The sequence below is a fragment of the Phaeodactylum tricornutum genome, chromosome 6, assembly GCF_000150955.2.
Source record: "Phaeodactylum tricornutum CCAP 1055/1 chromosome 6, whole genome shotgun sequence".
Lineage (NCBI taxonomy): Eukaryota > Bacillariophyta > Bacillariophyceae > Surirellales > Neidiaceae > Phaeodactylum > Phaeodactylum tricornutum.
Genome location: NC_011674.1, coordinates 291,827 through 312,455, shown reverse-complemented (window position 1 = coordinate 312,455; position 20,629 = coordinate 291,827). Strand labels below are relative to the sequence as shown.

Below are 20,629 nucleotides of genomic sequence, written 5' to 3'. Positions count from 1 at the left end.
ACATTATGTACATAAAAGATCAAAAGCAATGGGCTATTCTTAAAGTACTTTCTACTGAAATGCGTCAATCATGAACGGAGTTTTGAAGAGATGGTAGCTCCTTGTGAACATGAAGCAAATGAGTAACTTCATCGTTGGAACTGCAATGTTAAAAGAGAAGCGTTAATGAATGCAGAACAGATTGTCGTTGCCGCGAGCACGAAGACTTACTTAGTCAGTGGATACGAACAAACGTATTCAATAAAGTCCTGACCGTCCCTGTCGTAGTGAATATTGGTTGAGCACGCACATCGACCATTGGCTACTTCTTCCAACTTATGTACGGGTTTGTTGGCGCGCTCACAAGCTTCCGGGATGGTCCCTTCACCTCCGAGCAGGCTGAGATACTCCTTGCCCTCAGCTTCCAGTTGGGTGTATCCAGTTGTCTTCGTAAATTCTGCATTTACATTGACGATCAAAAAAGGTGCCTCAGCCAAGGTAATGACTCTTGCTTCTGTATTGATAGGCGCCAGCGCCATTTCAAGGCTACCAGGAATAATCTGAAAGGTGCCTTCGTTCCCACTTGCGCGTTCTAACAATTGCATAAAGCCCATGGCATCGTACACCATTTCAACGCTAACTAGCTTGTTTCTCGGCGAAAAATGCGCCCGAAGCATACCAGGCATCACACATTCAGACAACGCACCACAAAGAACGGCATCCTGAGAACGAAAGATGAACGGGCACATAAGAAAGTCCTCCATCAAAATCATGTCGTCCTCATTGATGTGATAGTAGGCTCTAATCTGTGGCCTCTTTCTTCCCGAAGTGCTCGAAGAAGTCTCGACCTCGGCTGATAGAACGGTGGGCTCGGCTGTACCATCCTTCGCAGAGGATGCAATGCTTTTTCCTTGAGGCACTGATATAGTCGGCATTGCCGCAGCATGACCATCAGAAGCAACCGAACAATTTTTTCCTATCCCTGTAAACGGGGGCAGCGGGATAGCTGGCGCAGTCCCGATCCGGGCAATCCCATTGTTCGACGAGACAGAAGTTCCCGCAGGCTGAACATTGTGAGGAATTCCGCCTTTTTTGGCGATATTTGGTGGAAGAAGCGGATTGGGCGCCGTTCTGGAAGCATATACAGCATGTCCAGCCGTATTCACACTGCTGGAGGTTTCATCTTGATGCTTTCGGCGCTTACTGGGGCGCGCTATTGCTGCGGCACTATCATCTCCAGAAGAAGAATCCGTGCTGACGCGCTTCGTTCCGCCATTCGAAGCGTTGTCGTTGGATTCTTCGGGTGAGTCGTCCCCCGATGGGCTACTGCGCTCTGAATCTTCCAACTTTGGATCAGGCAATGGTTTTGCATGGTAATCGTGGAAACCTTGAGAAGCGTCCTGCTGCTTTGACTGTCGGCCGCCGTCGCTGCCCGTGTTGCTTTCGTTGCTGCTATTTCCACTGCCGCCCGACGAACTGACTTTAGTTGCTGCCACCTCGTCACTTGGAGAACCTGATGTTCCATCCTCAGGATTTTCGGTGTGTGTCGCCAAAGCGTTCGTAGGCTGGATGCGTTCGTTTTGCTTTTCCTCTTCACTACTTGAATTTTGATTGGAGGAACCTGAGCTCGAAGAGAGGCTCGAAATCGCGTGCTTGTAGCGACTGTCTTGTCGTAAAATGCAGTTAGGCATCCTCTTGGAACCGTGCTTGGCTTCGTTCAGGAGCAAAAACTCATCACGCTTCATCTGCATCCAGCGAGTACTCCGTGATCCAATACCCTCCACCATTACCGAGAGACTAGCTCCGTCGTTGATAATAGAGTCGATTCCACGAGAGATTCGACATTCCTGTAGTTTGTGAGCGAAAGAAAATGATGAGGTTTTACCGATTGACGTAGGTTAGGATGCGGTCGAGCCTATATGCGTCAACGTACTTTTTCGATTTCTGCCCTCGGAAAGGACCGGTACGGAGTTACCGGCTGTTTCAAATAGAAATCGTCTTCCAAAATGGTCCCCCACTTGCGCTCGTCCGTTTCGTAGTTGGAACCATACTGTAAAAAGTTCCGCACAACCTTTTTCCGAACGTTTTGCTTTTCCGCGAGATGCTGTATTGCTACTCTCCTTCGTCGTACTTCTTCCGTACGTTCGGAATGCAGACCCTCGACGAGTTCGCGCAACTTTTGCACGTAGGCCTTTTTGCGAAGTCTCGTCGACCTTGCGTGCTCCCGATTCCGATCACGGTTTTGCTGTGCCCGCTCCTCACTCGTCAAATCACCTTTGTGGGATTTGCTGGTGTTCGAGTCAAAAAAGAGGTCGTCACCGGCACTTGCCGATGCCGGAGCCACGGGAAGCACCACTCCCGCAGTCCGATCCTGTTGCTTGTAGTTCGCCATTCCACTCATAATAGCCACGTTCTGCATCATCATTTGCGACTGTGATTGTGCGTTGTTGCTAGCGTTGTTTTGCGGATCGAATGCGCTGTTCGGAAACAAGGGGTTCGGCAACACAAGTCCGCCTCCGTGGTTGGCGTTTGCAGCACCTGTGTTGATGCGGGCCATGCCTGACGCTGTCATATAATTATCCGGCATTCCTAAAAACGCTCCCGGATTCGAGATCATAGCTGAAGGTTGGAACAAAGGCGAATTGACAGCAGCAGCGGCCATTGCTGGGTTTGCCATCATTCCAAGTAGATGGGGAGGAACCTGTTGGCTCCCGGGAAGAACTGCTGATGATGCCACCGACCCTCCCGTTGGTGCGTTTCCGTTCGAGACAGACATGGAACTTCCAGGCATCGTTTGTCCATGAGGTTGCGCTTGTTGTTGAGTACTCTGATTCATTTGGTCCATGGTAACCTTGTCTTTGTTCTTCGTTGTTAGTCTTTTGTGATTGTGATGTGTGCCCTCGAAAAAAAATATTTCGTTTTGGCAGTCGAATTCAGAAAGGCAACTCGATACGAATTTTCTTCACCTGATAAATATAAGCCATCAGCGTTTCTGAAGTACGCACGAGAAGGGATTTCTGAAGTACGCACACAAGACAGTCATTCGTATACCACTGACAGCGTCGCCCGAAGCGGTGGAACAAATCAATTCTTTTCCTATAAGTAAAAATCTTCAGATGATCTGAAAGCGACATGGTTTACCAATCAGCTTCAGTCCCAGAGAGCAGATGTTTAGCAGATCCCAACGGAGGGTCGTAGTTGTATATATGTGGAAATACGTCAGTGTCACCTGTGATACGTCTTTCTTTTCTGACCATTTCGGGGGGTTTTGGTCTAGGTAAGTGTCATGGAAGTGGAACATACAGCATAACGAGATTCGTTCCGGAAAGAGTCAAGGATGGGTACGTTGACTGTGAGTTCCAAAGCCCTCCCCTCTATTGCATGACACGGCACAGCGTTTGTACGACGCTTGTCTCGGTCTCGGACTGTGGCAGTAGGTGGCCTGCATTTGCATGTTTCCTCTTTGCGCTTCCCATTTACGAAAAAATGAGTTAAGATACTATTTACAGTAAGAAAATGGGGTGGGTAGCAGGGATATCGTACTGGTTGAATTTGTTTGGTTTTTGCAAGGAACACATAATCGACCGATTCAAACGAAAAAATAGCGACTTCCCTGCACTTTAAAATGAACTGGATTGTGTTACAGACTGGAACAGTCTAGGTGTCGTTGCCAATCCCTTTCGTTTCACTTCCCTCGCAAAAGTTGGAGCATGATTCCAAAATCACGATCGGCCATCCCCCGAAGCCCCGCCAACTTGTATAATTCCCTGGAAGTTGCAACTAGGGGAAGCGCAACGCCGTTATCCTCGGCAGCCTGCGCCGCCAGTCCCAGATCTTTCAGCATGAGTCTTGCGCTGAAACCTCCAACATAGTCCTGGCTCGCTGGGCTACCTGATGCTCGGGCCACCGAAGGGTGTGGATTGTTGACTTTGGAACTCCAACAAGATGCGGTTGAGGTATTCATGACCTCCGCCAAAAGTACTGGATCAACTCCCAGCGACTCCCCCAGATTCATGGCTTCGCAAATGCCCACCATTTGCGCCGCTAGCGCCACGTTGTTACAGAGCTTGGTAGCTGCACCCGTACCGGGCCCACCACAAGGAATGATCCGATCTCCCATGCAATACAGGAACGGTTTGGCTTGCTCAAACCGCATTTTGTCGTCGTAGCCAACCATAAACGTTAGCGTTCCTTCCATAGCCCCCTTCGTACCACCGGACACGGGTGCGTCTAGCATAGCACAACCGTTTACTTTCCAAGCATCATGCCATCGACGACTAGTTGTCGGACTGACGGTTGAGCAGTCGACAATAATAGTATTTTGGTGATCTACAACATTGTGTAAATCGCTCATGACTTGATCAACCACTTGGCATCCTGGAAGCATTGTAAAAATCATTGAACAGTCCTTCAGATGGGAAATCGTATCGGATACTTCCATAATACTGATACTGGCTGCGTGACGAGCGTCTGGGTTTGTGTCGAAAGCCAAGATTTTGTTTTTCTTGGCGAGATTACGAGCCATTGGAAGGCCCATGTTGCCGAGACCGATAAATCCAACGACCGCATTCGTGTAGGCCTCATCTTCGTAATATCGAATACAGGTGTATTGGAGTGCCAGTCGTCGTCCATGAAAGCGAGCAAACGCAGATAATCTTCGAACAGAAATAGCAGTAAGACCCATTTCGGGGTCTGTCCAATATCGCACAGTGATCTCACAGTCAATGGGAAGATAACACCAATCCCGAAATTGAGATTGCGCCAGTATTTCTCGTATCCCTTCCAGTTGTCTTGGAAAGGCTTCGCTCAAACAACGAAGACGAGGACGACAACTCCCAACCAGAGAGAATCAAGAATATTCCGGTTCTCGATGAGAAGCTCCCTGTCAATCCACCACACGACTGTCCTTTCGCGGTTTAGTTTGGCGCCGTTCACCAGACCAATCAAGGCACTCACTGTCAAATTCCGATTTATTTTGCGTTTCGGCGCGCAAAAAAGCTGTCGCGGGAAACGTTTCCCGTCCTTTTTTGGCGGGGAACCGTGACACCGGATCGATATCTTTCGTTCATGTCAACACACACAACAATCGTAAATTCTCCCATAAAATCTATTTTCTCCAAAATCTGCCAAGATCAACTCTACTTGAAGCCAAAGCTTTCGATTGAAACAGCAACATCATGCCCAAGGGATCCGGAACCAACAGTCAAGGAAACAGCTATAATACTCCCGGTGGAACCAACTCCGGCAGTGGAAGCTCCTACCATTGTAAGTTGTGAAAATTCTGTGACTACATCACTTTGAATGTGTGTTTTGTCAGGTCCCGACACATTTTTTTGTTGTTGTGCCCAGACTCGAACTCGAATGGTAGCTACTACTACTCCAATGATAATGGCAGCACGTACTATAACACTGGAAGCGGGCAGTCGACCTACACGGCCCCGGGAGGCGGCAAATCCAAATAGTCCAAAATGCTTGATCGTGCGGAGCTGTCGATCTGTGTACGCAGCCAATTTTCACCAAGGCGGATACCGGGATACTAGCGCGTAGAACAGAAAAGTTCCTTTCAAACTATAAAGTAACTATTTGAGTATTGATTAATATTGTTGGACTTGCTTGTTGCGTACTTGATGGGTTTGTTATCTGATTCTTGTGAACCCATGTCTCGCTCGCATTGCTCTACATCCTACCACATCACCACAAGAACAATCATGGTTCTTTCCACCGACGAGGTTCAGAAACTCTTATTCTTGTATTTGCATTGCTTTGGATAAGTTGATTCATTGCTCTTGCTGTGCGTAGCGCAGTAAACCCGTTTTGGCAAATTTTCCGTGAGAAGACAACCACTATTCATGACTGCTCCGTTTGCCAGTGACACTTGCCTGCTCATCAATATTAACTTGTACCTACAACTAACACAACACTGCAGAGCTTTGTACAACAAAAATCTATATTAACGAACCCGAATAGCTTCAGACGCTTTTCTTGTCAAGGAGGCTTTCTCTTCTTCCGATGTCGAGGCTTGTTCCAACGCATCCCCTCGAAAGCCAAGGCCGAGTGAATATTTCAAAACGGCATCAAAGATGGGTGCCTTGACAAAGTTCGGAAAGACTTTGGTGATGGGGCGCAAGAGATTTGTATTAAACAGACCCAGCAAGGAACCACCAGTGGGCTGTCCCAGAGTTTGTACCAGTTCTGTTGCGCGCAGCAAGCATATGAGCCTATCAATGCGAGCGTTGTGGCGCGATTTCAACTCCGATCGTAACGTGTACGGATCGAAAGCCAGAAACGGATCGGATTCACAAGATTTGCAACTTTCTTGGACAGTCCGCCGCAACGCTGCGGCGCCTTCCATGGCACAGGTAAAGCCTTGTGCCAAAATAGGATCAATGGTCATATACGCATCGCCAACAAAAATTAAATTGGGTCCTTCACCGGAACTTGGTGGGCGGGTTCCACGAATCTGTTGGATTAATTTGTTCATGTTGAGGATCGGCCCCATGCAGTGTCGGTGTGCTATTGCTCGTTCTATTAGAATTTCTTCGGGAGGCGTTGCTTCCACTGTCTGCCGAATCGGTTCGTGCCAAGAGGAAAAGGCGTCCAACAGCATTTCGCGTCGTCTGACCGGATCGGCTTCATTCGCAATATCTTTGTCATCAATAGTAATAAACCAAACTTGCCGTTCCTCCCGTGTATTCATGGGGCCTTTAAAGGACATTGGCACGGTTGCAAAACGCATAGACTGTCCAGTCCCCCAAGTTTGGAAGCTCGCGCCCCCTTCGCCCATGTCGGAAGTCGACAGCTTCGCATTCCCTCGAAAGACGGTGTAATTGCGATCTTGCATGCCGACAGCTTCTTGTTGTTGGCTTTCGTCCCATGAAGACTTGCTCTGTTGGCTAGGAGAGTCCGGCAATCCAATGGGGCTAGGCAAGGCGGCGGTACCGGTTTTGAGAATCTTTGTGTCATCGTCGTGGCCTCCATACATTTTCCGCAAAACAGAGTTCATGCCGTCCGCCGCCACGATGAGATGATAGTCTCTATTCGACATATCGTTCCCTGTACCCAATTTCAACCGGGCACTCCAAGGTTTACTGGAATTTTCCTCGATACCCTGTACGCGTGTTTTGTTACCGTCGCGATGCATCTGAATCGTACCGCGGCGCTCCTCCCAATGCACCGCCTTTTGCAAAGCGTGAAGCATATCTCTTTCCCGCAGAAAGAGCAAAGCCGGCATTCCAGACGCACGGCGCTCTTCCAAAGTAACAGGCAAATGGCTTTTGGTCAACCACGCTCCATTTGGAGTCCGGTAGCCGACGTCCCCGAGGAAGGATCCGGACGCCGTCATACAATCGTATACCATCTGATGGGACTCTCGGTCCGAATGAAGAAAGGGATCCAGACCCGTACTCCAGATTCCGACGCCAATATCTCGTCCCGGTACCCCGGAACTCGCATCGTAAACGTCAATCGGCGAAGCGACGAGACCGGCATCCACGAGGGGTGCCAAGTGCAAGGCGGTCGAAAGCCCGGCGCATCCGCCACCCACAACCGCCACCCGCAGCCGTTCACCCGCCGGCGGTGGGGAAGAAGAAAGAACATTGCTTTCAGTCGAAGCAAAGGATGGGGAATTGGCAGAACTGAAGGGTCGAGACGAAGCTACCGACAAGAAGCATCCGTTTTGTGGCAGTCGTCGATCGACCCGGAGCAGAATGATTCTCGGTGCGAATATGAACCGGGACATGCTCGAAAGCTACGTGTCCTGCCGGCGTGAAATTAGGAGGACGGTCGCGGTCGTTGCGAACGTGTTCAAGCGGCGTGAATTTTCCCTTGTAGCCTTGCTTCCAGTAATAATGGAAGGAGAAGAATGCTTTCGACGTCTCGTATCTTTCGATTTTTCTACGACAGTCGACCGGGTGAAAATAATGAGATCTCTTGGTGAATTTGCTCGACTTTTGGTTGCCTGTGTGAATCTGGCAGCTGTTCATTGCTTCACATCCGATCAATATACACTCTAGTAGTCAGAGATAGCTATTTTGTTAATAATTTTTTCATTCTAATATCTACTTTACCGCGCTAAATAGAGGAAAGTTCATTTGCTCTTCCTTCAACCGGTCTGTCTGTCTATACGTCATCGAACTTTTTCGCGTTGCCATTCACTTGGTTCGAATCAAAATTTCCCACGAGTTGTTCTGGTCAAGTTTGGCGTCGGGAAAATAAATCTCATTCATTTGACGAACTGGAAATCGTACGGAATGCCCACCGACTCTGTCGTAGTGTCGTAGAGTTGTTAGCATGTCGTCGGGAGATTCGTCTTCGGATTCGGAAAGCTCGGAACGGGGCCGTCCCGACAAGAAAGCCCGTACCGCCGAGGACGAAGAAACCTCAAGCGCAATGCCCATCAACACGAGCTTGACGACGCCGCTCGCGGTCGCCCCTCTCGGCACGAAATCCTTGTCGAAAGGGCATCCTATTATCGTTTTATTGGATCAGGCTACGCTTGAAACAGTCAAGAATAAACGCGGTGTTTACGAACTGTTGAACTGCGATGATCACCGTGAGTTATGCAAAAAGAAGCTGCGCAAGGATCCCAACGTCTTTCGACCCGACATTTTGCACCAAGAGATTCTGGCACTCTTGGATTCACCCTTGAACAAGGCTGGTCTTTTGAAGATTTATATACACACACAAACAAAAGTACTGATCGATGTCAATTCATCAATTCGGATTCCTCGAACCTACAAACGATTCGCTGGTCTTTTCGTGCAACTTTTGCATAAGATGAAAATCAAGGCCGGAACGGAATCGACGACTCTACTCAAAGTCATCAAAAACCCTTTTTCCCAATACCTTCCCGCTGGAACTCATGTCTATGGAATGAGCTGTCAAGGCAAACTATACAGTCCTATCTCCTTGGCAAAATCTCTTTTACCGGCAACCCTCGAGGCCAGCAAACAAACTCCAACTTGCTTCATTGTCGGAGCTATGTCAACCGGACACATCACGCTCGAAGATCATCCGTACATTGAGCACATGTTTTCTATTTCTGAGTACCCACTTTCCGGTGCAGCCGCCCTGTCGCGGATTATGGGTGGCGTTGAGCATCACTGGGGTATTTGTTAGAGCAGAAAATCTGTCTTTTAAAGAACTATCATATTAGCAGTCCCCAAGTCTAGCCGGCGAGCCGTAGCAAGTCAATCCACTAGCAATCTAGATGGAGATCTTTTGTCGCTTTACTTTGCTACAACAATCAGCAGTGGACAATGTGATTGATATACATCCTTTGGGAGACAGTAGTTCCGCAGCACTGGATTTCCTTGGTCGGATACGGCTGGAAAGGAAGATGAACGTTTTCTGAAAATTGACCAAGTTGCCGTTGGAACGGAAATCGATTGTTATTTTTCCTAATAATTAGGAAACTGCGACGATAACGGGCTAGAATCGTGCCTAAGGAACCACTGGACCGTAGGTACTTTCGAAGGCTAAACAAAGGCGTAAACCAAAAAGTTATAGACTTATCCAGTAGCGTTAGGGATATGAACCCCACATGAATGCTTGACGTAGTAGGGGTTTTCAATAGCATAAGGAAACAAAAAGTACTTTCCGGTACCGGGACTCGAACCCGGGTCTCAACGGTTCTATTTGATGCTTCAGCAAGGGCGCTGTAGTATTGAGAGCGTCGTATGATAACCACCTACACTATACCGGATATCCTTCCAAGACGGATGATTTGTAGTTATAAAAAATATTATATATTTTGTACACATTTGAAGGAGCATGATTGACAGGTGCACAACAAAAACAATAACCAATGTTTGCAAAATACTTACAGTAATCCAGTAACTCATGTCAAGGCGATAGGTAGGGAAAAGGATGGGGAGAAACTCCTAGAGGAGGCGTCTAGAGAAGGGCGCAACGTCGAGCCCCATAGTATTTTTCCTGACGATTTCCCATTTCCGGGTTCTTGTTTTTACCCAACGCTTACTTAGTGATTACCAGTAGGGACAATGTACACCAGGCCAATCCCAAAGCCACAGCGATGTTGCAACGCCGGCTGGTTTTTTCGTTCCACTTGTTTATAGACTGAACACGGACGAGCCATTGCTTACACAAGCGCCAACAATTCCCCGTCTTGTCGACAATTCAGAAAGCCTTCAGCATGAGTACTAGTGCCCGTCGTCGTCTTTTGCGGGATTTCAAGCGGTAAGAAAGCGAAGACCATGGAAAAGCGGAACCGTTTTTGTTCCTTTAGTTTGGTAGGAACGACCCCAGCGGTCGTATAAAGTGACCGCTGTCGTGAACATTCTATTTGCACTGATTTTTTTCGTTTGTTGTTGAAGCCTTCAAAATGATCCTCCCACAGGTGTGACGGGTGCTCCTATGGACACAAACATTATGATGTGGCAGGCTGTTATCTTTGGTCCCGACGACACGCCCTGGGAAGGTGGCACCTTTAAACTTGTACTAGAGTTTACGGAGGATTACCCCAACAAGGCACCTCAGGTTCGCTTCTTGACGAAAATGTTCCATCCCAACATCTACAACGATGGACAAATCTGTTTGGACATTCTCCAGAATCAGTGGTCTCCAATATACGATATTTCCGCCATTTTGACGTCGATTCAGTCTTTGTTGTGTGATCCCAACCCGGCTTCTCCGGCCAATTCAGAAGCTTCTCGTCTATACAATGAGAATCGTCGTGAATATAATCGCCGCGTACGAGAAATTGTCGAGCAGAGTTGGGTCGATGAGGCATAAGAGTGGCGCGGTCGTGGGATTGCTCTGCCACACGGCGAGTAGAATTTCCCAACTGAACATGTTTGTGATAGACTGGTTGAAGTTCAGAATCTCATCCCCTTATAGCCACGTTTATTTGAGGACAATTGGAATTCTATAGCCTACCCTATTGTCATAGAGGATTTCTAAATCTTTAGTGAGCAGATCGCACTATTCTAGCAGTTCCAGACCTAACTTTGGATTCGGCGCAATTACGCAATTACTCGCGCATGCGACGGAAGATCAAAGTCTAGCTAACCCCTGTTATTATAGCTCTTCGTGCTCTTAAGCTTGATCATGGTTTCGTTTTCTCAGGCTCCACTTGTCGCTGCTTTGGTACTTATGGCGCTTTCTTTGAGCTAATAAACGCTACGAACGAGTCAACTGCGTCGTGGACGTAGGCATCCGCATGATCCCGTCGCTCCTCCAAGTCCATGGAATCATTTCCTTTGTAGCGCGGCATAAATGCCAAGACAGAAACCCTACGTGTTCCCAAAAGCTTCCCTAGTTCCAGCGAAGACGGTCCCGGAAGAAGCATGAGAGGAATGTGCACATGTCGACAGGTGGCAAGCTGACGACATAGGATTGGAATATGCGCAAGCTGCGTTGGTGGTTGTAAATCTGTCGCCATGACTATGAGTTGGGGAGCCTGAGTCTCTTGGTACGAAGCTGCCTCCAAGATCCGCGTCACGGCGTTATCCCCAAACGCAATCCGCCCCTTCAGGATACCACGCCACAGCTCGATATCATATAATGGGCGGTTCGACCCAGGGTCAACCAACAGCTGGGACGACAGTGAAAAGCAGAAACGGTCACGAATCTCTTTCTGGAATCGTTCCAGGAAGAGCTCTTTAGTGAATTGGGATACAATAGCAGTCTTCAGCGTCGGCTGGGCCGCAAAGGGTGACGCTACAGAATTGAGAGCCTCGTTATCCAACCATGAGGGCGGGGCTTCCAGTCTTTGCCGCTTCGTGGGACGGAACATAACTTTCAAACTCGACGGTGATTAACAAGACTGCTTCGCAGACACTAGAATACAGCACACCGAGATTATATAAAGATGTAGTTATCGGCCGGTGGTAGCACCTTGGCGGTCATCGGTCGTTGCCGTGTTTGCAGTTTGTTTGTCTAGCTTCTTTGTCTTGGGAGGAAGTGGAGGGTCGGCGCATGAGATTTGTTCATGAACGTTCTGGGCTTCCTTTTTCGAAGCACAGACTGGCGGTACTTGATGATCTGATTGATTGGGTCGACTAGTTGTCTCGGATGCCATATTTATCAGAATTTCGGCAGAAATGCCCACTCTACGACATCTAAAGTATAGCTGCAGCACTTATACTTAAACTTTTTATGTTCGTATCGTGCCAGGGCTCATAATGATTGCACCAACTTTGTCACTGTATTTATGTTAATTTTCACATCAATACCGCTGAGGCGCCAGTTGAATAAGTAGCCCAGAGTGAAAGACCAGGAGGAGCCACAGGCCAAATTCACCTGTCGAAGCCCTGTGTTGGCTTATCGTCCGAACCAAAACAGGGCAAAAAGAGAAGTCCCAAAGCCATCAGCCAAGAAATTCCGATGGTGTTACCTACTTCGAGTCACAAGAAGTAACTAACGAACGCTTTCTTTCTGCATTCAAAGATATCGCTGACTTCTTTTCGTTCCCTAAGGAGCCAAAACAAAAACGATGAGGTTCTTGTGGTGGTGGAGCCTGCTACTTGCAGTGGCTGCCCATTACACTGCTGCAGAGGGTGGCGACGAACCTTCACTGACATCTAAAGGTGTCCCTGCAGCAGAGGAAACTACGCCTACCCTTCAAGACCGACGCTTGGTCACTGCAGCGAAGACAGACAAAGCAGACGTGTCATTGATCACACTGACATCACGGACATTCGACGGCGCAATCAGCGACGGCAATGTTTGGTTAATTGAATTTTACGCGCCCTGGTGTTCACATTGCACCAGCTTTTTGCCAACCTACATTGAAATTGCGGAAGAATTTCACAAATCAGACAAAAGGATCAAGGTAGCAAAAATAAACGGCAGTGAAGAGAAAGCGCTGGCATCAAGATTCGATGTTTACGGGTTCCCGACTTTTTATGTCATAGTCGGTTGGAGTGTGTACTCCTTTGAAGGACAGCGGACGAAGCAGAATTTGATAAAGTTTGCTGACGGTGGCTACAAGCAGATGTCCTCCATTCCTTTCTATGCATCCCCCTTTGGCCCAATTGGTCTTTTTCAAGGGGGTCTCATTACATCCGGGATCTTTCTCTCGGACCTGTTTATTTGGCTACAAGACAGTCTGGGGCTCTCGCAGCTCATAGCTGGCATGGTTTTGTTTGGGAGTATGTTTATGAGTATTTTTGTCATTATTGTATTAATGGCATTCAACGTGAAGGTCAAGCCCAAAAACGATTAGAATGGATGTTTGTAATGCTCAAACACACAGCCTGGGGCTGGCGATGTTGCTATCGAAGGAACAGAGTCGTAACAAATAGTGCTTTCAAAATCCATGCGGGAGCGCCGGATGACTCTGGCTTTTCGACTAAACAAGATACAAGTAGGCCCACAAAGTGCCCATTCGAGAGATCACGTGGCCCAAGTCTTTGCTGCAGGAAACTGCAGACTGCTTAGGATAGCCAATCGAAGATCCAATGACCCCTATAGAGCCTCCTCGTCGTAAATTTTTTTCTCTATTTTCGTCCAGTCATAGATATTCTCAAAAACATTGTCCAAAAAAGGCTTGAGAAGAAGTCCGCCCTTTGTCGCTATACAATACGTCTGGTTCGACCGGTATACGCAGTCCTTCGACGCGTTTCACCTCCGACATGACAAAATTGGTATAAGAATCAGCTTCTTGAAGCTTGGAGTGTATTTTGGACGATATGTTTCATCTCTTCCTAGCTTCTCATAATGCCCAAAAACTCTATCCGAGATATCTAGTCATCCGGATACATTTCATCGGACTGATTCGAATTGTGTTTCCCATGAAAGAATTCTTGTCCCACTCTTCTTTTTACTGCAACCCCAAAGATATCGTATGTAGCTATGCAGCATTTTGCAGTGAATAAAAAATCAGTATCGCATTGTCTATGCCATTGATAGAGTGTTTCTATTTCTCCATCCTCATTGTCGTTCCCTCTTATCCCATTACCCATCGTGGATTATTCTTCGCGACAAGACAAGAAGATGGAGAATGTAAACTAATCGTATCTTCAAGCGATGGTGGCCGTTGACTCGATGCAGCGAAGATTCCGTGATAGAAGGCACATTCGGTTCCTCGCTGAGTAATTGTTGCCGCTGTGGTTAGTGCGCACCGACGTCTCATACCATCCTTATCGTAGTGTTCGACCACTTGAGCCTCTCGAACAGTAAACCATTTAGCTGTTCAATGTATCGAAATTCAGTTCCCTCTCCTGTGGCGTGATTTCTCCTTGCCTGACTTATCGATCGCTTTTTGCCAGTACGAGAACCTCGTTTGAAAGCAAAAGCGTCGGCAGTGGATGAGAAGGGTAGGGAGGGGCTGGGCGCTTGCGCGCTCACGATAACGTAAAAGCATTCATCTTATGTAAAGATTGTGCTCTGTTTCGCGCGGGTACGAGCAGATAAAGCGTGATCGGATACCGCACATAGATGTCAGAAATGGGAGAGATTTCATCCAGTATGAGTTGATAAGTGAAAATTGTCTCCCATGTCTCTAATAAACAAAATGCATATGAATATTTAACAAGTGTGTCGTAGATTTCCATCGCCATTTAGCGAACCTGATATCTTAACTCGCCAATCTGCTTCCGCCGAAATCGCTCCAGGTCACAATATCAAGCGGTGTCGAGTGGCCGCATGTAATTGATCGCCACTTTTCTTTCGTACACGCAGCTTTGCCTGAGCTGAATCAATATCACTTCTCTCACCATGGATCACCTGAAAGTTTGGGTTGAATCGCATTCTAGGTCGCGTGACGAAGGGGCTGCTTTAACGTCGTCCACTACCTCGAATGGCTTTCGCCCGCCGTCGTTACGAACGAGCAGTACCTACGACAACGATGAAACTTTCAACAAAGTGGCTCTCAATCTTTTATCATGGCACGAAGGGCTCAATTTATCTGTTCAAGAAACGATAATGGCTATTTTGCTTTCCCCAAGAGAAAGGTCTTCATTTTTCGAAGGGATGCATATCCGGTTGTCTAGGTCTGCACATTTTTCTCCTTCGACGGCATCCTTAGTTCAGACCATTGAAAGTAAATTCGGAACGGAATTAAAGCAAATAGTGGAGGAAGAGAGTGGGGAAAAAAATTTGCATCCATTTTACAATCGTCAGGAAAGCAGTGACAGTTTGCCGCCCACAACTCCTCGCCATATTAGAAGCAACTCTTCAGTCGACTTCTCAGAGCCGGTCTCAGCTACCGGAAGCAAACATACAAGTAACCGTCGCCGTTTCTTTTCGGAGACAACACCGGGACCGGCGAGTTTTTTTCGCGCACCAAAGGTACGAAATCTGGATTGGAAGCTGGCCGAAACTATTGAGCAGGTACAGTCGCTGCGTCTCGATGGGACGTTCGGTTTGCAGTCTCGATCAGGACGAGGAGAATATCAGCCCCCTAGTCCCCTGGCTCGGCTATCATTGTAAATAAAGGAAAAAGCTATTTTCTTACTTGTGAAGGATGTGGATTTTGAATAGTCAAAAGGTATCTTTGTAACATGAAGGCCTCCGCTACTCAGGCAAAACCGATCGATGTAACAAAAATGCAATCCAACCATGATGGAAACGAACAGGAGTACTAAAAGTAGATGATGTCGAGATCTCTTACTGTTAATTCGACCTCAGCTTAAATACTCGTGGCAAGGGAAGCTGCTTAGGTCAATATTGCACCGACATTCATGGTAAACTGATATACATTTTGTTAGGGGTATTTCTCTCAAATAGTCTAAACAAGATAGGAAGAGCCATCTTGAGGGGGCTCTACTTTGCTTTTCAGACGAACGCCATGTGGTAGGCCATTCTTTGAGCAGCAAATTGCTTCGTAGTCGTCGTAGTTGGCAGTATGGCGATGCATTTGAGAAATTGCACACGGTAAGCAGAAAGTCGAACACCAAAGATCTTCTAGATCGTAGCAGCGCTGTTCGCGAATCATAAACCTTTCACGAAGGCTGCTTCGTGTCGACTGAGACACGAAAACAACAAAACCGAACATCGAGAGATTCACCAACGCAAGGGCAGACCAATCAGCATACGATAACTCCATGCGCTGACTCCACTTGTAGTCGAATCCAGCGAACAAGACGCCATTCATGCACAGCCAGAACAGAGTGACAATAACCATTGTAGTACGATTGGAGAGTCCGCCTTGGGTGTGTTCCGGTCGTCCAAGGAAATCTAGATTCAAGCGAGTCTCAATTTGACTCAGAGCCACTGTAAAACCAAAAAGCAATGAGTGAAAAACTGAAAAAGAATGAAACGAAATTGAGAGACGTTTGCTGACGCAAACTTACGAAGTGGACAAAAAGTCGAATTCCACACAGCCGCGTGAAAACACCCATGCTTGCAAACGTCATACATCTTGTCTTTCCAATGCCCTATCGGGATATCAATGTCTACACTACTGAGATCTCGCATAGCACAAGTGAACGTCTCGCCTTGTTGCACACCGCTAGAAGGAACTGTAGCAAGGAAGCGTTTCCCAGCCATTTCAGCCTCAAAGCAATAACCACTGGGTAAATCCGCCGGTGACACTACATCGACCATGGGCAGTCGTTGCTTTCCATGCGCTTGGGATGGGTAAACATTGCTGCCTGGAAAGGTTTGAATCAATGGTTTTCCGTTTGATGTCCTCGCAGGTGGAACATATTGACCTAAGCGTTGTATTTTTGCATCGTTGCTTTTTATCGTACAACTTTGGTCTAGAAGTTTCTGGGCGGACTGTGGGTTTACAATTGCAGCAGTAGGAGACTCTCTGTGTAGAGCGCGGAGGCGAGCCTGAAGGTCGAGGACATGATCCCGCCAAAATGAGGCGGTTTCGGGAGTTTTCGATTCGGCCATAAGTGTAGAAGCCTCTCGAAGTTCAGCAAGCAGTTGCTGACGAGCCAAGACTTCTGTGTCGAGTGTGCCATCTCGAGGGTTTACTTTCAATTCTGGTGGCGTAGCACGACTTCGCTTCGGGAGAATGGGGGATTCCTTGACGACTGCTTGAGAGACAAAAGCTGCCGACCCAACCGTTGCAAAAGGATTCATGATAGACGGAGCTCGCTGTGGCTGCATAGGGTGCTGCTGAGTTTTTTCGAATATGGGTCCAGGAGTCTCATCGGTTTGTAGTGGTTGATGATGCGTAGGCGTAGCTTCAACAGTTTCATTTAAAACTGATGATTCTGCGGTGCGCATCGCCATAATGTCATCAATGTTTTCACTTTTCTCCGATCGCATGTCTGTGTTGCGTGCTCCCTTTTTCTGACAATCTCCAACAAAAATATAGACTGGCTGTCCCGTTAGAGCCATGGAAGCCAGAATTGGATTCCTGCTTCCTTCTTGGTCTAAGCACAGTTCTTTACATTGCAGCGTCAAAAATTGCAAAGGAGTCGTGGGATTGGCCGGCATCGTGTTCAGGCGATGCTGAACAGCTTGAATAAAATTGATGCGAGCTGATGGTGGCAAAAGTCGTTCGATCCGTTGACGATCCTCCGGCAGCAAAACGAGTTCTCTGCTATCGTTAATCTTGGGATGCAACAAGTCAACCATCAGGTTGGCTAGAACGTGAAAAGAATTGTCGTTGTTTTTTAGATCCAGCGTTGATCGGCTCGATACTCCCGTTTGAGCTGAACCAGAGTGCGAAGCGGCGTCTTGCGGACAAATCCGTAAAGGACCCTTCGCATCGATTGCATCGGATTCTTGCGATTGCTTGGCAGAAGTTCCTTGGGATGTTCCCGTATACACATTGGGACATTCATTGAGAAGGGAATTGTTGGGTTTTTCTTCCACTGGTGAACTAAGTTGCGCTTGCCCTGTAGGTTTGTACTGGTGCGTTTTGGGAATGGTGCGTGCGTTAAGGTTCTGGTTGGAAAAGAAATGTGGAACTTTGGCTACCTCTGTGGGTTTGCTTTCCTCCGGGCGATGGGTTCCCAACAAGGAAGGAACATTGAGCTTGAAACCGGGGTCCATGATAGGCTCGCCTTGATCGTTGGTAGACTGATGCAGCTCCTCCTTGTCCGGCGTACTCTTTGGAGAAAAAGATCGCATTATGTAGTCTAGAGCGCCCCCTTTTTGAAGTCCCGTAGTTTCCGTCATATTGGCGTTTGATACCGCAGGCGAAGCGGGCGAATGTAGCGGGGACGTTACGCGCACCTTATTCTTGTTCTTCCTACCGATGCTAACACCCGTGGCCGCACCCATTTGGTGGAAAAGTTCCGCATCTTGTGGCGAGCGGATCATGGATGTGGACCGTCGCGACGTGGCCGACGCCGTCGAAGAATCGGAACTCAACGGCGAAGTGGGCCGTGGGCTGACCCCGCGTCGGCCAATGCGGGCCGATGCGAGTCCGGTCGGACTATCGAAGATCATGTTTGATTCTTTGGAGTCGTCCTGGCGCGGATTACTCATAGTGTTGAATAAGTATCTTTCGGTGTAAAAGCACGTAAGGAGAACGCACACAATTGCTTGCTCGCCTTGGCTTGAAAGCAGATTTCTTCAGAATCGGAACTGGACAGGAGCGGCACTACAGAAATGAAGTCCAAACAAAACAAATCCCACCACTCAGGAGCTTGCGCTGTCGTTCGTCGACACTCTAGCGTCAGCCGTGAGTACTGGAACGGCTTTTGTCCACTTTTCGCAACAGGGAAAGTGGCGAGCGATCAATTGGAGAACTCTGGCTATTGCTGCGATGTAGAGTGGGTGACTGTGAGTGACATGCTATGAAATGATAACACGACTTGTATGTAGCTGGAAATCACAGACATTGGCGATCTACGAGCGAGCCGCATGATAGAAAATCCCGTATATTTGTCCTCGCAAAAATGACGTCTGTCAGCTTTCCCGTGAAGATAAAACACGTGTTTGTCTTGTCAAAATGTCTATCCGACATTGGGAAGACACTTACCAGACGACCACAGCTCATCACTGCTCGATAGCAAACACCATGGAATCAGGCCCAAGACTGTACAATATTGAACTGCAAGGTTATTGCAGTTACAGTCACAGTCACAGTCAGTTCCTTATTTCGTTGCCGCCGTGGACTTATATTCGAATAACCTCCACAACTTTTCATGATGAAAGCAACGCATCTGGTTCCGTCCCTACTGCTCATCGCAGGGCTCTCGGGACAACAACACCTAGTGACGGCTGGTCTCTTTGGTCCTTCGCAGCCCCGTTGCGACGCCCCGTGTGTTGCGGGCGACGAATCCATCATGTCCCCGAAAGAGCACGGCACATCTCACGTTCCGGTCCAATCCAATTTGCGTTGGCAGTGCGATCGTAAAGTCGCCGACCGCATTTGCAACTACAATCGACACTACGCCGAATATTCCGGTTACTGGGAAACCACGACATTCTTGTCGGACCCTAGCACGCAAGACGCTTCGGAAGAAAAGCCCGTCACGTTTTACGACAGCAACACGGGCAACCCCTTGTTCACAGCACCGGTGGGTAGGTCGTGGAGGGAATTTTTGATCGAGTCCCGGTATCACGGATGGCCTAGCTTTCGGGATGCCGAAGTACACTGGGAAACCGTTCGGATGTTGCCGAATGGAGAAACAGTCAGTATCGATGGAACCCACCTAGGTCATAACTTGCCGGATCGGTCTGGACCGCGATATTGTATCAATCTGGTCTCCATTGCCGGAAATCCTAGCACTGATACAGAGTGATCAGAAAAGAGATTGTGTCGTTTGATTTTCAAAATGTAATGTAAATTACTGTACAAAGACTACTCCCTTCACGACATCATCATTTTCACAGTAGACGTCGCAATTCTTGTATTTCCCGATTCACCTTACTGCGAAAGGCAGGCTCGCAGGATCCCCATTCGCGCAAGGCAGCAATAGCCTCGTCAGGCTTTCCGAGCGTCTTGTAACAATCTGCTACCATTCTCCACGACAGAGCGTTCCAGCTCGTCGATTTCATACTGGTCGCTCGCAAGGCATCCCCCAGGGCCTCCTCTGTATGCTGGTCTTCGTATCGAGCCTGCGCTCTCGATACCAACGCCCTCGCCAGCGCGGACGACTGCGCCAACTCGGGTTCGCCCTCCAAAACAGAAACGACCGAGTTCAGAAAGCGGTGTTTTTCATCAAAGGACGAAGCTGCCAGCGTTTGTCGAGACAATATGAAAACAGAACATTAGAGAGTGTAGTAGATCCAGAGTATCCTCTTTTCCCGTAACGTTGTCGAAAATGAGGCTCCTCCCTTGACATTGTTGTTGGCTACAAATAGCACCGGTAATCTTATGGTGAAATAAAGATACAGGCGACTCTATAGAATGTAGCCGAATCCACGAAAACCAAAACTGGTGCAACGTGCGACCCAGCTGACTCAGCTTTGTACGGACAAACGCTTACCTTCGTGGGCCTTGCCCAGAACCCTGCAAGCGGCGATCAGCTTGGGAGGGACGATGCCTTTTCCAAATTCCTTTTCCAGTGCTTCGATAAGCAAGGAAATGCTATCCAGTCCTTGCACCAGCTTTTGTTTTCCCCTCGCTTTGAAAACTATGTTGGGGCCCTTGTCACATTGCGAAAGGCAACCGGTGGTTTTAACATCAACAAAGCAAGACGGCTCGAGTAGATCGCGCAAAATATCGGGGAGGGTAGTAGAGGGATACGATTGCTGCCATCGTTTGCAACAGTCCTTGTTTTGGCAAACTTGAATTTCTGCTACACGCTCAGCAGCCATGAACGGCACCGTAAAG

General features: G+C 48.0%; 11 protein-coding genes across 11 annotated transcripts; 5 read left to right on the top strand and 6 right to left on the bottom strand.

Moving 5' to 3' along the window:
• Window positions 1–13: 13 nt before the first annotated feature.
• PHATRDRAFT_45142 (predicted protein) lies at window positions 14–2,859 on the bottom strand. Its single transcript, XM_002179145.1, has 3 exons — window positions 1,913–2,859; window positions 211–1,826; window positions 14–140 (listed from the first exon to the last, which is right to left on the bottom strand). Exons 1-3 carry the CDS (start codon window positions 2,822–2,824, stop codon window positions 65–67), a joined length of 2,604 nt encoding a protein of 867 aa, XP_002179181.1. The 5' UTR covers window positions 2,825–2,859; the 3' UTR covers window positions 14–64.
• Window positions 2,860–3,664: 805 nt separating this feature from the next.
• On the bottom strand, window positions 3,665–4,676 carry PHATRDRAFT_45141 (oxidoreductase; the record flags this gene model as incomplete). Its single annotated transcript, XM_002179144.1, has 1 exon — window positions 3,665–4,676. Exon 1 carries the CDS (start codon window positions 4,661–4,663, stop codon window positions 3,665–3,667), a length of 999 nt encoding a protein of 332 aa, XP_002179180.1. The 5' UTR covers window positions 4,664–4,676.
• A 1,253-nt stretch (window positions 4,677–5,929) lies between these two features.
• Window positions 5,930–7,881, bottom strand: PHATRDRAFT_45140 (predicted protein; the record flags this gene model as incomplete). The annotated part of the gene is made up of 1 exon (XM_002179143.1): window positions 5,930–7,881. Exon 1 carries the CDS (start codon window positions 7,715–7,717, stop codon window positions 5,930–5,932), a length of 1,788 nt encoding a protein of 595 aa, XP_002179179.1. The 5' UTR covers window positions 7,718–7,881.
• A 690-nt stretch (window positions 7,882–8,571) lies between these two features.
• On the top strand, window positions 8,572–9,096 carry PHATRDRAFT_11653 (predicted protein; the record flags this gene model as incomplete). Its single annotated transcript, XM_002179366.1, has 1 exon — window positions 8,572–9,096. A coding segment is annotated over one exon (525 nt), but the record flags the coding sequence as incomplete, so codon positions are not given.
• Window positions 9,097–10,132: 1,036 nt separating this feature from the next.
• Window positions 10,133–10,906, top strand: PHATRDRAFT_26750 (predicted protein; the record flags this gene model as incomplete). Its single annotated transcript, XM_002179365.1, has 2 exons — window positions 10,133–10,176; window positions 10,314–10,906. 2 exons carry the CDS (start codon window positions 10,133–10,135, stop codon window positions 10,729–10,731), a joined length of 462 nt encoding a protein of 153 aa, XP_002179401.1. The 3' UTR covers window positions 10,732–10,906.
• Window positions 10,907–11,089: 183 nt separating this feature from the next.
• On the bottom strand, window positions 11,090–11,734 carry PHATRDRAFT_34756 (predicted protein; the record flags this gene model as incomplete). Its single annotated transcript, XM_002179142.1, has 1 exon — window positions 11,090–11,734. One exon carries the CDS (start codon window positions 11,732–11,734, stop codon window positions 11,090–11,092), a length of 645 nt encoding a protein of 214 aa, XP_002179178.1.
• An 861-nt stretch (window positions 11,735–12,595) lies between these two features.
• Window positions 12,596–12,913, top strand: PHATRDRAFT_11781 (predicted protein; the record flags this gene model as incomplete). The annotated part of the gene is made up of 1 exon (XM_002179364.1): window positions 12,596–12,913. A coding segment is annotated over one exon (318 nt), but the record flags the coding sequence as incomplete, so codon positions are not given.
• Window positions 12,914–14,658: 1,745 nt separating this feature from the next.
• PHATRDRAFT_34754 (predicted protein) lies at window positions 14,659–15,372 on the top strand (the record flags this gene model as incomplete). Its single annotated transcript, XM_002179363.1, has 1 exon — window positions 14,659–15,372. The coding sequence occupies one exon, from the start codon at window positions 14,659–14,661 to the stop codon at window positions 15,370–15,372; it is 714 nt and encodes a 237-aa protein (XP_002179399.1).
• A 298-nt stretch (window positions 15,373–15,670) lies between these two features.
• PHATRDRAFT_45136 (predicted protein) lies at window positions 15,671–18,602 on the bottom strand (the record flags this gene model as incomplete). Its single annotated transcript, XM_002179141.1, has 3 exons — window positions 16,635–18,602; window positions 16,236–16,595; window positions 15,671–16,155 (listed from the first exon to the last, which is right to left on the bottom strand). The coding sequence occupies exons 1-3, from the start codon at window positions 18,331–18,333 to the stop codon at window positions 15,671–15,673; spliced, it is 2,544 nt and encodes an 847-aa protein (XP_002179177.1). The 5' UTR covers window positions 18,334–18,602.
• Window positions 18,603–18,998: 396 nt separating this feature from the next.
• On the top strand, window positions 18,999–19,595 carry PHATRDRAFT_34752 (predicted protein; the record flags this gene model as incomplete). Its single annotated transcript, XM_002179362.1, has 1 exon — window positions 18,999–19,595. The coding sequence occupies one exon, from the start codon at window positions 18,999–19,001 to the stop codon at window positions 19,593–19,595; it is 597 nt and encodes a 198-aa protein (XP_002179398.1).
• Window positions 19,596–19,680: 85 nt separating this feature from the next.
• On the bottom strand, window positions 19,681–20,613 carry PHATRDRAFT_34751 (predicted protein; the record flags this gene model as incomplete). The annotated part of the gene is made up of 2 exons (XM_002179140.1): window positions 19,681–20,027; window positions 20,283–20,613. The coding sequence occupies 2 exons, from the start codon at window positions 20,611–20,613 to the stop codon at window positions 19,681–19,683; spliced, it is 678 nt and encodes a 225-aa protein (XP_002179176.1).
• Window positions 20,614–20,629: the final 16 nt, after the last annotated feature.

Bases quoted from the DNA above. Each gene is read 5' to 3' on its own strand.
- PHATRDRAFT_45142 (XM_002179145.1), bottom strand. From the start codon at position 2,824: ATGGACCAAATGAATCAGAGTACTCAACAACAAGCGCAACCTCATGGA. The intron at 1,827-1,912 runs GTACGTTGACGC...CACAAACTACAG, and splicing joins CGAGGGCAGAAATCGAAAAA to GAATGTCGAATCTCTCGTGG. The intron at 141-210 runs GTAAGTCTTCGT...TTAACATTGCAG, and splicing joins TGTTCGTATCCACTGACTAA to TTCCAACGATGAAGTTACTC.